Source organism: Ahaetulla prasina, chromosome 2 (assembly GCF_028640845.1).
Source record: "Ahaetulla prasina isolate Xishuangbanna chromosome 2, ASM2864084v1, whole genome shotgun sequence".
In the NCBI taxonomy this organism is placed as follows: Eukaryota; Metazoa; Chordata; class Lepidosauria; order Squamata; family Colubridae; genus Ahaetulla; species Ahaetulla prasina.
The window spans coordinates 7672412-7686250 of record NC_080540.1 but is presented as its reverse complement, the minus strand read 5'-3'; the positions used below and the strand labels follow the sequence as shown (position 1 = coordinate 7686250).

Sequence of the window (13839 nt, the reverse complement as noted above, 5' to 3'; positions counted from 1 at the left end):
ATACATGACAATTTTTTCAGATCTAATTGCCACCTGTAAAACATTTTATAAAAAATTTCTCTTAGGTTTTGTGCTTGTGTAAATTTAACATTCCTCACCCAAATTTTTTCCCATGTTTCTAACATTATAGGTTGTTGAAAATTTTGTGCCCATCTTACCATACAATCTTTAACCAACTCTGTTTCTGAATCAATTTCTACCAATACATTATATAATCTCTTAATGTGCTATTGGCCTTGGTCTTTTATTTGTTTTACCAAGTTATCATCACTTTGCCTAATAACAATTTTCTGATCTATTTTCTGATCTTGCTTGCAATTATCCATACTGAAACCACGTATAATTCCTCCCTTCGTCCCTCAGTTTATCCCTAGATTTTAGTTTTAATTCCCCCTTTTCTATAATGAAAAGTTCTTTATAAGTAACTACCTCCACTTTTTAAAGTATATTTATATTCTCTATCATACATCTGTGGATTGCCCATATTGGTATCTTACCATCTAACTTGTATTGATATTTTTTCCAAACCCTCAACAAAGCACTTCTAACTATATTATTCTTAAATGTCTTATCAATTTTCTTATCATACAGTACATATGCATGCCAACCATATAACAAACCATAACCTTCTATATTCAAAACCCTTTCCTCTGTTAAATTAATCCAATCAGAAATTAAGGATAAGACAACTGCTTCATAATACAATTTCAAATTAGGCATTTTAGACCCCCCTCTTTCCCTAATATCTTGCATTATTTTTAGCTTTATTCTTGCTTTTTTATCCTTCCATACAAAATTACTAATCCCTTTTTGCCATTCCTGTAAATTTGCATCTTTCTTCAATATTGGTATCATTTGAAACAAGAATAAAAATCTAGGCAAAACATTCTCTCTTTGACAAGCTTCCACTCATTCTTATCCATTCCCTCGGTGGGCCATGTGCCACAATCAAGAAGAAGAAATCCAATCTCTGTTGTTTCCATGGCAATCCTTTCGCCCCAGCCAGCTTAAACTGCTATGATTTCTTCTTAGCTCCGCTGGCTCTAGTTTTATACTGCTGGCGCTAAAAAGATATCAGAGTGGTTTATCCTGGCTGGGGAGGAAAGGATTGGCATGGACTGCCCGAGCAACATGGGAGGAAAATAGGGGTTTGTGTGTGCTGAAGCATCTCTGCAGTTTGTCGTAAGTGTGAAGGACTCCGGGTGGGAGTGGGGGGCTGCAAAAAGTCAACTTTGAAATGGGGTGTATATGTTGTAACTTCAAACATTCGTTGAATGGCCTGTCGTAACGCAAGGATTACCTTACTACTTTTTTTTCACATCTTTTGCAACCAATAAATTTTATATTTTATAAACAATAAAACTTACACTATCATTTGAATCTTACAGACAAAGATGATGCCGATATAAGCACACTGGACAATAAGCAACATTGAAAAGCAAAGCAAATTGAAGCAGAAATAAAAATAGTTTCCATTTCCTTCTGAAAGCCACAAAATTCGTAGCTATTTTGGGAAAACACAGAGTTCAAACCACAAGAGGATCCACACTGGAGAAAAGCCATATAAATACTCTGAATGTGGCAAAAGCTTTGGTCAGAATAGCTCCCTTGTGATTCATAGAAGGAGCCACATAGGACAGATGCCCTACAACTGCCCCCAGTGTGGTAAATGCTTTCGCAAGAATTGCAAATTTGTGATACATCAGCAGACTCACACCAGGAAGAAACCATACAAGTGTCCAGATTGTGAGAAACATTTCAGTTACCGTTCTAACCTGGTGATACACCAGCGGATTCACACAGGAGAGAAACCATATGAGTGTCCAGATTGTGGGAAATGTTTTAATCAAAATTCCCATCTGGTGATACACCAGAGGACTCACACAGGAGAGAAACCATATGAGTGTCCAGATTGTGGGAAACATTTCAGTCAAAATTTCAACCTGGTGAGACACCAGAGGATTCACAGAGGAGAGAAACCCTTTAAATGTCCTGAGTGTGGGAAATGTTTCAGTCACAATTCCTTCCTGTTGATACACCAGAGGACTCACACAGGAGAGAAACCATACAAGTGTCCAGATTGTGAGAAACATTTCAGCTACCGTACTAACCTGGTGATACACCAGCGGATTCACACAGGAGAGAAACCATATGAGTGTCCAGATTGTGGGAAACATTTCAGTCAAAAATTCAACCTGGTGAGACACCAGAGGATTCACAGAGGAGAGAAACCCTTTAAATGTCCTGAGTGTGGGAAATGTTTCAGTCACAATTCCTTCCTGTTGATACACCAGAGGACTCACACAGGAGAGAAACCATACAAGTGTCCAGATTGTGAGAAACATTTTAGTTACCGTTCTAACCTGGTGATACACCAGCGGATTCACACAGGAGAGAAACCATATGAGTGTCCAGATTGTGGGAAATGTTTTAATCAAAATTCCTACCTGGTGCTACACCAGAGGATTCACACAGGAGAGAAACCTTTTGAATGTCCTGATTGTGGGAAAAGTTTTAGTCAGAATTCCCACCTGGTGAGACACCAGAGGATTCACACAGGAGAGAAACCCTTTGAATGTCCTGATTGTGGGAAAAGTTTTAGTCTGAGTTCCAACCTGGTGAGACACCAGAGGATTCATACAGGAGAGAAACCTTTTGAATGTCCTGAGTGTGGGAAAAGTTTCAGTGACAATTCCAGCCTGTTGATACACCAGAGCATTCACACAGGAGAGAAACCCTTTGAATGTCCTGATTGTGGGAAAAGTTTCAGTCACAATTCCCACCTACAGATACACAAGAGGATTCACACAGGAGAGAAACCTTTTGAATGTCCTCAGTGTGGGAAAAGTTTCAGTCACAATTCCAGCCTGGTGATTCACCAGAGGATTCACACGGGAACAAAACCTTTTGAATGTCCTGCTTGTGGGAAAAGGTTCTGTAAGAATTCCAGCCTGGTGACGCACCAGAGGACACACACAAGAGAGAAACCATACAAGTGTCAAGATTGTGGGAAACATTTCAGTCAAAATTCCTCCCTGATGTTACACCAGAGGATTCACACAGGAGCAAAACCTTTTGAATGTCCTGCTTGTGGGAAAAGGTTCAGTCAGAATTCCAGCCTGGTGACGCACCAGAGGACACACACAAGAGAGAAACCATACAAGTGTCCAGATTGTGGGAAACGTTTCAGTCAAAATTCCTCCCTGGTGCTACACCAGAGGACTCATACAGGAGAGAAACCCTTTGAATGTCCTGAGTGTGGGAAAAGTTTCAGTCACAATTCCAGCCTGGTGAACCACCAGAGGATTCACACAGGAGAGAAGCCCTTTGAATGTCCTGATTGTGGGAAACATTTTAGTTACCATTGTAACCTGGTGTTACACCAGAGGACTCACACAGGAGAAAAACTTTTTCAGTGTCCAGATTGTGGGAAACGTTTTAGTCAAAATTCCTATCTGGTGCTACACCAGAGGACTCACACAGGACAAAAACCCTTTGAATGTCCTGATTGTAGGAAACGTTTCAGTCAAAATTGCTACCTGCTGCTACATCAGAGGATTCACACAGGAGAGAAACCCTTTGAATGTCCTGAGTGTGGGAAAAGTTTCCGTCACAATTCCAGCCTGGTGAACCACCAGAGGACACACACAAGAGACAAACCATACAAGTGTCCAGATTGTGGGAAATGTTTCGGTTACCGTTCTAGCCTGGTGAACCACCAGAGGACTCACACAGGAGAGAAACCACATGAATGTCCAGAGCTGCGGGGTCAAACTATTTGATTGAGGGCCACATCAGGATTGTGGTTGACCTTGTGTGTGGGCATGGTGGGGGGACATCACATGGCCAGTTCGACATCTCTTGTGTTGTGGTGGCCCAGGCAGGCACCTCCTCCTCTGGGAGGTTCCATTGTCTCCAGCTGAGAAAGGCAAGACCATGGTAAGCACAAAAAACCTTGTTCTCACCATCCCTCTCCGGACATGGAAAGGACCCCCGGACACCAGTATAAGCTGCCCAGACCCCTGGGAGCGTATGCACTGAGCCTGGCCCTCAAGCTCCCATTGCATTGGGACCTCACAGCCCAGGCCCGCTTCCCGAGGGGCAGCCCAGCTGCACTTACCTCCTTAAGGCTGCTGCTATGCTCGCTCTCCTTGGGCACGTTGCTCATGGTGTATGCAGGAGGGCAAAGTGTGTGTCAGAGGGTGGCCCATTCCATGTGAGGAGCCCCAGCTTTGTAACTAAAGCATCCTCAGCAATAGGATGGGAGACCACCAGGAGAGGTCAGGAGGAGGGGACAAGGGGATAGTGAAAGGGCAGAAGGACAGCTGTTGGCCAAGTGCTAAGATAGGACTTCCCTCAGAATCTGACTCCCTCAATACAAACCTTCCTTTCCTTTCCTTTCCTTTCCTTTCCTTTCCTTTCCTTTCCTTTCCTTTCCTTTCCTTTCCTTTCCTTTCTTTTCTTTTTTTAAGCTGCCAGAGGCTCCCAACAAAGGCTTCCCATTTTGTCCCCTCCACCATCGCTTCAGCATGGTTTTTCGCTCACATCTCCCAGACTGGTGCATGTGTATGGTTTTGTGTGTATGTTCCCCTTGCAGCCCAGCCAGCGCTGTGATATTGGAGAGAAAAAGAAGATCGGGAGAGGCTGGGGGTTGAGAAAAAGAAACAAGCATTGCAAAAAAACAGCTTTTGTTATATTTCAGCCTACAATCAGCTTTCAGGCTGCAAGTGAGTGATATAAATAAATGATGACACCTCCCCTGCCCCCTTACACACACACACACGTGCTAGGGTCGGACAGTTGAGCTGAGAGTCATGCAGAGATCCGTCAGGCACAGAAGCAACAACAGGGGAAGGGGATCCAAATGGGAAGCCTCTGCCCATTTAAAAAAAGAAAACCCTGGGGAGCTTCTCATTTTGTCCACCTTTCCCTCCGTTGCCTCCATGCCTGATGCCAAAAGGGAATTCTGCTTCTTCCCCCCACCTGCAATTCCAGAACCCGCAGGCCACTTTGCCTTCCACGTCCCCCACAGACCCTGTGCAATCTCCTACCGCCCATGCATGACATGCTGGCCGTAGCGTGACCAGCCTTAGATCTGTGTCCGAGCCTTGGTCCCTCCCCCTGGCTCAGAGCGTGAGAAGGCTGGTGTCCTGGGTGAAGGGCAGTGCTCAGTCCCTAGGAACGCCAGACCCTGTACGCTCGCAGCCTGCTGTGCTCACACCCAGGGGGCTGGGCTGAGGTGGCGCCACAGATCTAAGGCTGGGCGAGGTTCGTCCCGAAGGCAAATCAGCACCTGGTCAACCTGGGCCAAACCAAGGCATCACAGGCCGGTCCTTTTAATGTTTCCAGTGCAGACCCAAGGGCCAGATGTAACCATCTTGCAGGCCGGATTCAGCGGGCCTTGACTTTGACACCCTGGTCCAGATTGAGGAAAAAGTTTTGGATTGGTGGTTGGGTTTTTTGAATATATGTTTGATTGGTACATTTTTCTTTTAAAAACATAAAAAGTTCCATGTCTATCTGAACAGCGTGTTGTTGTTATTGTTGCATAGTGTCAACCCATCGTGACCCCATTGAAAAGGTTCCTCCAGGCCTTCCTGTCCTCTACCATCCTCTTAATGGACTTAAAGGAGTCCATTTAAGCTCACGCCTATTGCTTCAGTGACTCCATCCAGCCACCTCATTCTCTGTCATCTCCTTCTTCTTTTGCCCTCAATCTTTCCCAGCATTAGGCTCTTCTCCAGTGAGTCCTTCCTTCTCATTAGGTGACCCCATACTAATAGTAGTGCATTTCTAACAAGGTGGTATTTTTTGTATATTGATTATGGATTTCCCACATGTGGAGTTTCAGCCTTCTACCTTGGAGAACTCCAGATGTTGAACCTCAGAATTTCCCAGCCAATGTACAATTAGTCCTCGAGATATAACTGTCACCGGGCCTACCAATTACGGTTACACCTTGCAACGGCCCTTAAGTGAGACTGCTTTGCTTAATGTCCCCCCAGCCACCCACCCCGTTCTCTTTTGATGCAGCTGTTAAAGGAATGTGCAAGTTGTTAAGCGGAACACTGGCTACCTCAGGGTTGGGAGAAAGTCTTAGAGGCCTGGCGCATGCCCAGACTTTCCTTCCAAAGGCCACCCATAACCCATCTCTTAGGCCTCTCCTTCCTAAAACAGGGTCCGTGTAGTCCTCTGGTCTAAGTCTGACCCACCAGGCATCATAGCTGCTTCCTCTCTATCTTTTCAAGATTTCTGAACCTTCCCTTGGAGAAGGAGGGTAGGACGCACATCTGTGGGCTGCATGACTGTGTCATAGAAGCAGACGTTATTTTCAGTGTGCCTGTTATTCATCCCTGGGCCATGTGGTGGACTTGTGCAAGCGGCTGCCATTTTGCCACGACTGCCTCACGGCCAAATTGGCGGCTGCTTCTGAGTCATTGTCATGTGGGAGAGGGAGAAACTGCATGTATTGCCCCTGTCCGAGTCTGACTCTGAGATGGAGGAGGAACAGCTGACAGAGAGAGAGAGAATGGCTCCCTTGGCTGTGGAGCAAACTGGGGAAGGGCAAAGGGAGGCTGGGCAGAGCAGGGGAGAGTTAGAACAAGGGAGACGGGGTTCTGATGAAGACCAAAGCCCACCTCCTCCTCATCCTAGGGCACGCAGGGAAGAATGGAGGAGAGAGCAATGTGGCTTTCGACGGAGGAGAGGGGGCCCGATCCCCTTCATAAGATACACCTGGAGGTGGAGTTTAAAAGGAGAGGCAAATGGGAGGGGCCGTCATAAATATGAACCAGTTGCCACGCGTCTGAATTTTAAATCACATGACCATGGAGATGATACAAAGGTCATAACTCTGAAAAATGGTCCTAAGTCACTTTTTTCAGTGCCCTTGTAACTTTCAACGGTCACTAAATCAGAGGTGGGTTTCAGCAGGTTCTGCCCAATTCTGGTGAACCGGGAGCAGAAATTTTGAGTAGTTCGGAGAACCGGTAGTAAAAATTCTGACTGGCCCCGCTCCCATCTATTCTCTGCCTCCCGAGTCCCAGCTGAAATACTGATTTTATTTTTATTTTATTTAGATATTTTATTTATTTTATTTTATTTGTCACAACAGTATATATAGGTATAAGTATGTAATAACGGTACGAATTGGATACAATCAAAGGGAACATTAGGACAGGAATGGTAGGCACGCTGGTGCTGTTATGCACACCCCTTACAGACCTCTTAGGAATGGGGTGAGGTCAATAGTAGGTAGTCTTTGGTTGAAGATTTGAGGATTTTGGAAAGAAACCACGGAGTCAGGTAGTGCATTCCAGGCATTAGTAACTCTGTTACTGAAGTCATATTTTCTACAATCAAGATTGGAGTGGTTCACTTTAAGTTTAAATCTATTGTATTGTATAGTGTATTGTTGCGATTGAAGCTGAAGTAGTCTTCAACGGGAAAGACATTGTAGCAGATGATTCTATGAGTTAAACTCAGGTGATGCCCAAGGCGGCGGAGTTCAAAATTTTCTAAACCCAAGGTTTCAAGTCTTGTGGAATAAGGTATTTTGTTGTGATCAGAGGCGTGGAGAAGTCTTCTTGTAAAATATTTCTGGACATGCTCAATTGTATTAATGTCTGAAAGGAGGTGTGGGTTCCAGAGAAGTGAGCTGTATTCGAGAATAGGTCCAGCAAATGTTTTGTATGCTCTGGTTAGTAGTGTAATCTTTCTGGAGAAGAAGCTATGGAAGATTAAGTTTACAACTCTTAAAGCCTTTTTGGCGATGTAGTTGCAGTGGACTTTGGCACTTAGATTGTTTGATATGAAAACTCCAAGGTCTTTGACGGGGTGAGGTCATCTATAAGGTAATGTCCATCAAGCCTGTATTTAGTGTTCTGATTCTTTTTTCCAATGTGTAAGACAGAGCATTTGCTGGTTGAGATTTGGAGTTGCCAAATTTTTGACCATTCCGACACAAAGTCGAGATCTTTTTGAAGGGTAGCCATATTGTTGGTAGTGTTAAATAGTTTAACATCATCAGCGAAGATTATATTACTTAAAATATGGTCACAGAGGTCGTTAATGTATAATATGAAGAGTGTTGGTCCTAGAACACTGCCTTGGGGGACACCGCTATTGACAGGAGCAGGATTTGATAAGGCACTGCCTATTTTGACCACTTGTGGTCAGGAACGCTGTTTGACAGGAATGCCGTTACCCAGTTATGGAGGGGTCGAGAGATGCCGTAAGATTTTAGTTTTAGAAGACGTTTGTCATGTACCACTGAGGCAAAAGCTTTACAGAAGTCTATGTAAATTGCATCCATTGCTTTGCCCTGATCAAGATTTGTAGTCCATATGTTTTTGCAGTGAAGAAGTTGTAAATTACAGGATAATTTTTTTCTGAAACCAAATTATTTATTAGAGAGTAGGTTGTTTGTTTCTAGGTGGAGGGTAATGGATTGGTTGATCATTGATTCCATTACTTTGCAGGTGACGCAGCATAAGGAAATTGGTCTGTAATTTTCAACTAGGCTGGGGTGACTGTGGCTAGTGACCATAGTTTGGGGAGGGAGCTGGTCCTGAAAGCTTTTCAAAGATTATGCTTAGGGGTTCTGCTATAACAGTGGAGAGCTTTTTTAAGAAGTATGCACATAGACCATCAGATCCAATAGATAGAGATGGTTTCAGTTTGCGAAGGCCTTTTCAACATTATCTTCTGTGAAATCTATTTATGTTAGATTGTTGAAATTATTGTTGGTACGACTGGGGAATGTTGGGTATGAGCCATTACTGTTAACAAAGACTGAGCCGAAGAATGTGTTAAAGAGGTTTGCTTTAACTGTTGACCCGCTCTCTCCTTCAACAGGGGGTGCAGGATGATCCGTTGCAAGGGCGTGCCGAGGAGTTTAGTGGTTTATGTATACGATAAAATCGTTCAGCTTCGGGATGGCCTGGATCAAAATTGGGTGGATCCAGGTGAGAGGTCGGAGACCCATCTTGTTGAGACTGTTTTGGATGGATTTGATCCTGTGGCTCCTGAAGACATGGACAGGTTGTTGGGGAGGTTGAATGCCACCGCATGTTTACTGGACCCGTGCCCCTCCTGGCTGGTACTGGCCACGCAGGAGGTGACACGAGGCTGGCTCCGGGGGATTATTTTATTTATTTATTTATTTGATTTTTATACCGCCCTTCTCCCGAAGGACTCAGGGCGGTGTACAGGCAAAATAAAAACAGACAAGACAATATACAGTATAAAATGCAAGATTAAAAAACTTATTATAATTAGCCTAAAAATTTAAAATGTATAGAAAACTAAAACCCCATTTAAAATTAATAATAAAAATTATAAAATCAATAAAATTTAAGCCAGCCCCGCGCGAATGAAAAGATGTGTCTTCAGTTCGCGGCGAAAGGTCCGAAGGTCAGGTATTTGGCGTAAACCCGGGGGAAGTTCGTTCCAGAGTGTGGGAGCCCCCACAGAGAAGGACCTTCCCCTGGGGGCCGCCAGCCGACATTGCTTGGCGGACGGCACCCTGAGAAGTCCCTCTCTGTGAGAGCGTACGGGTCGGTGGGAGGCATGTGGTAACAGCAGGCGGTCCCGTAAGTACCCAGGCCCTAAGCCATGGAGCGCTTTAAAGGTCATAACCAAAACCTTAAAGTGCACCCGAAGGCCACAGGTAGCCAGTGCAGTCTGCGCGGAGGCGGTGTTACATGGGAGCTACGCGAGCTCCTCTATCACCAGCGCAGCTGCATTCTGGACTAACTGAAGCCTCGAGTGCACCTCAAGGGAGCCCCATGTGAGAGCATTACAATAATCCAGCGAGAGGTAGCAGTGCGTGAGTGACTGTGCACAAGGCATCCCGATCAAGGAAGGCGCAACTGCGAACCAGGCGGACCTGGTGGAAGGCCCCCTGGAGGCGGCCGTCAAATGATCTTCAAGCGACAGCCGCTCATCCAGGAGGACACCTAAGTTGCGCACCCTATCCTTTGGGGCCAATAACTCGCCTCCAACAGTCAGCTGCAGCTGCAGCTGACTGAATCGAGATGCCGGCATCCACAGCCACTCCGTCTTGGAGGATTGAGCTTGAGCCTGTTTCTCCCCATCCAGACCCGTCGGCTTCCAAACACGGGACAGCACTTCAACAACTTCATTGGGGTGGCCTGGGGTGGAGAAGTACAGCTGAGTGTCATCAGCGTACTGATGGTACCTCACCCAAAGCCACTGATGATCTCACCCAGCGGCTTCATATAGATGTTGAACAGAAGGCGAGAGAATCGACCCTGCGGCACCCCACAAGTGAGGCCCTCGCGGTCGACCTCTGCCCCCTGTCAACACCGTCTGCGACCGGTCGGAGAGATAGGAGGAGAACCACCGATACGGTGCCTCCCACTCCCAATCCCCCAACCGGCGCAGCAGGATACCATGGTCGATGGTATCAAAAGCCGCTGAGAGGTCTAATAGGACCAGGGCAGAGGAATAACCCCTGTCCCTGGCCTCCAGAGATCATCCACCAATGCGACCAAAGCTGTCTCCGTGCTGTATCCGGGTCGGAAGCCGGACTGGAGCAGGTCTAGATAGACGGATTCATCCAGGTATTGGGGTAGCTGTCGCCACAGCACTCTCTACAACCTTCGCAACAAAGCGAAGGTTGGAGACTGACGATAATTTCCCAAAATAGCTGGGTCCAAAGAGGCTTCTTGAGGAGGGTCTCACCACCGCCTCTTTCAAGGCGGCAGGAAAACCCTTCCAACAAAGAAGCATTGATAATCCTCTGGAGCCAGCCTCGTGTCACCTCCTGAGTGGCCAGTACCAGCCAGGAAGGACACGGGTCCAGTAAACATGTAGTGGCGTGGAGCCTCCCCAACAACCTGTCCACGTCCTCGGGAGCCACAGGGTCAAACTCATCCCAAACAGACTCAACAAGGCGTGCCTCCTCTCCCTCGCGTGGATCATCCCAATTTGGTCCAGACCATCCCGGAGCTGAGCGATTTTGTCGTATAGATAACCACTAAACTCCTCGGCACGTCCCTGCAAGGTCATCCCGCACCTCCTGATGAAGGAGGCGGGTCACCAACAGGCGGCCGGGCGGTTATCTGCCGGCGCAATGAGGGTGGGCGTAGAACGCCTCCCTCATTGCCACTAGGTAGGTCCTAGAATAGGACCTAACTAGTGTCCGATCAACCGGGCGACTGGACCTCCAGGTGCTCTCTAGGCGTCTTCTCCGGCGTTTCATCTCCCTCAGCCCCTCGGAGAACCAAGGGCCGGACGAGATCTGCGCGGGTCAGAGGCCGCAAAGGCACGACACGGTCCAAGGCCCCAGCCGCGGCCTGTTCCCAGGCCGCAACTAGTTCCTCAGTCGTGCCGTGGGCCAGATCCTCAGGAATGGCCCAAGCTCCGTCAGGAACCTCTCAGGGTCCATCAGGCGCCTGGGGCCGGAACCAACGTGTAGGTTCCGTCTCCCTGCGATGGTGGGTGGCGGTTCGGAAGTCTAGGCGAAGGAGAAAATGATCGGACCATGACATTGGTTCTATTACTAAATCATCTAATATCAGATCATTTAACCACTGACCAGAGATATAAATCAGATCCAGCGTGCCTCCCCCCATGTGCGTAGGGCCATCATTTACTCGAATCAGGTCCAAGGCCGTCATGGAAGCCTGGAACTCCCGAGCTGCAGTCGATAATAAGCCAGCTGATGGCAAGTTGAAATCCCCCATAACTATAAGTCTGGGGGTCTCAACTGCCACAGTGGCAAATAACTCCAGCAGTTCGGGCAGGGCTGTGGTCACGCAGCAAGGAGCCAGGTACGCGATCAACAAGCCCAACTGATTCCTATGGCCCCACCTCACATAGAGGGATTCACAGCCGGCAATCTGAGGAACAGTGGCCTCCCTCGGCTCTAGATCTTCCTTAATCAATGCTTCTTTGTTGGAAGGGGTTGTCCCTGCCGCCTTGAAAGAGGCGGTGGTAAGACCCCTCCTCAAGAAGCCTTCCCTGGACCCAGCTGTTTTAGGAAATTATCGTCCGGTCTCCACCCTGTGGCTCCCGAAGACATGGACAGGTTGCTGGGTAGGTTGAACGCCACCACATGTTTACTGGACCCGTGTCCCTCCTGGTTGGTGCTGGCCCCACAGGAGGTGACACGAGGCTGGCTCCAGGGGATTACGAATGCTTCTTTGTTGGAGGGGGTCTTTCCGGCCGCCTTGAAAGAGGCGGTGGTGAGGCCTCTCCTCAAGAAGCCTTCCCTGGACCCAGCTGTTTTAGGTAATTATCGTCCGGTCTCCAACCATCGCTTCGCAGCGAAGGTTGTAGAGAGTGTGGTTGCATATCAGCTACCCCAGTACCTGGAGGAAACCGTCTATCTAGACCTGTTCCAGTCCGGTTTTCGGCCCGGTTACAGCACTGAGACGGTTTTGGTCGCGTTGGTGGATGATCTCTGGAGGGCCAGGGATAGGGGTTATTCCTCTGCCTTGGTCCTATTAGACCTCTCAGCGGCTTTTGATACCATTGACCATGGTATCCTGCTGCACCGGTTGGAGGGATTGGGAGTGGGAGGCACCGTTCATCGGTGGTTCTCCTCCTATCTCTCCGATCGCATGACAGTGTTGACGGGGGCAGAGGTCGGCCCGGCGCCTCACTTGTGGGGTGCCTCAGGGGTCGATTCTCTCGCCCCTGTTGTTCAACATCTATATGAAGCCGCTGGGTGAGATCATCAGTGGTTTCGGTGTGAGGTACCAGCTGTACGCTGACGACACTCAGCTGTACTTTTCTACACCGGACCACCCCAACGAAGCTATCGAGGTGTTGTCCCGGTGTCTGGAAGCCGTACGGGTCTGGATGGGGAGAAACAGGCTCAAGCTCAATCCCTCCAAGACGGAGTGGCTGTGGATGCCGGCATCCCGGTACAGTCAGCTGCAGCCGTGGCTGACTGTTGGGGGCGAGTCATAGGCCCCAATGGAGAGGGTGCGCAACTTGGGCGTCCTCCTGGATGGACGGCTGTCTTTCGAAGACCATTTGACGGCCGTCTCCAGGAGAGCTTTTTACCAGGTTCGCCTGGTGCGTCAGTTGCGCCCCTTTCTAGACCGGGATGCCCTATGCATGGTCACTCATGCTCTCGTGACATCTCGTCTGGATTACTGCAATGCTCTCTACATGGGACTCCCCTTGAGGAGCACCCGGAGACTCCAGGTAGTTCAGAATGCGGCTGCGCGGGTGATAGAGGGAGCCCCTCGTGGCTCCCACGTAACACCTCTCCTGCGCAGACTGCACTGGCTGCCTGTGGCCTTCCGGGTGCGTTTCAAGGTTTTGGTAATGATCTTCAAAGCGCTCCATGGCATAGGGCCGGGTTACTTACGGGACCGTCTGCTGCCACCGAATGCCTCTCACCGACCCGTGCGCTCTCACAGAGAGGGACTCCTCAGGGTGCCGTCGGCCAGGCCAACTGGCGACACCCAGGGGAAGGGCCTTTTCTGTGGGGGCTCCCACCCTCTGGAACGAGCTTCCCCCAGGACTTCGCCAACTTCCTGACCTTCGAACCTTCCGCTGCGAGCTTAAGACACATCTATTTATCTGCGCAGGACTGGACTAGAATTTTTAAATTTTTAAATGTTTAAATTTTAAATCTGGTTTTAAATGGGGTTTTATTATTTATATCTCTATTTTAAATATTCGGCCTATGTAATAAGTTTTTTAAATTAATGTTTTACTCTGTATATATATATGTTTTTATATGGCTGTAAACCGCCCTGAGTCCCTAGGGAGATAGGGCGGTATAAAAGTGTGAATAATAAATAAATAATAAATAAATAATAAAAAAACCTTCGCTTTGTGGCGAAGGTTGTAGAG

The 13839-nt window shown here is 47.8% G+C and overlaps 2 protein-coding genes across 4 annotated transcripts in view; both read left to right on the top strand.

The window, feature by feature from the left end:
- Positions 1–9656, top strand: part of LOC131193127 (zinc finger protein OZF-like) — a 54136-nt gene extending 44480 nt beyond the window's left edge. For all 3 annotated transcript variants that reach the window (XM_058173007.1, XM_058173008.1, XM_058173009.1), the window contains one exon: positions 5766–9656. The gene's annotated coding sequence lies outside the window, so the exon portion shown is untranslated. The remainder of the gene's footprint in view (positions 1–5765) is intronic.
- The window catches only part of LOC131189569 (zinc finger protein 850-like), a 70963-nt gene that overhangs the window by 44459 nt on the left and 12665 nt on the right, over positions 1–13839 (top strand). The window contains exon 2 of the mRNA XM_058165741.1: positions 1389–3776. Coding sequence (XP_058021724.1) covers positions 1641–3776 — 2136 coding nt within the window. The 5' untranslated portion in view covers positions 1389–1640. The remainder of the gene's footprint in view (positions 1–1388; positions 3777–13839) is intronic.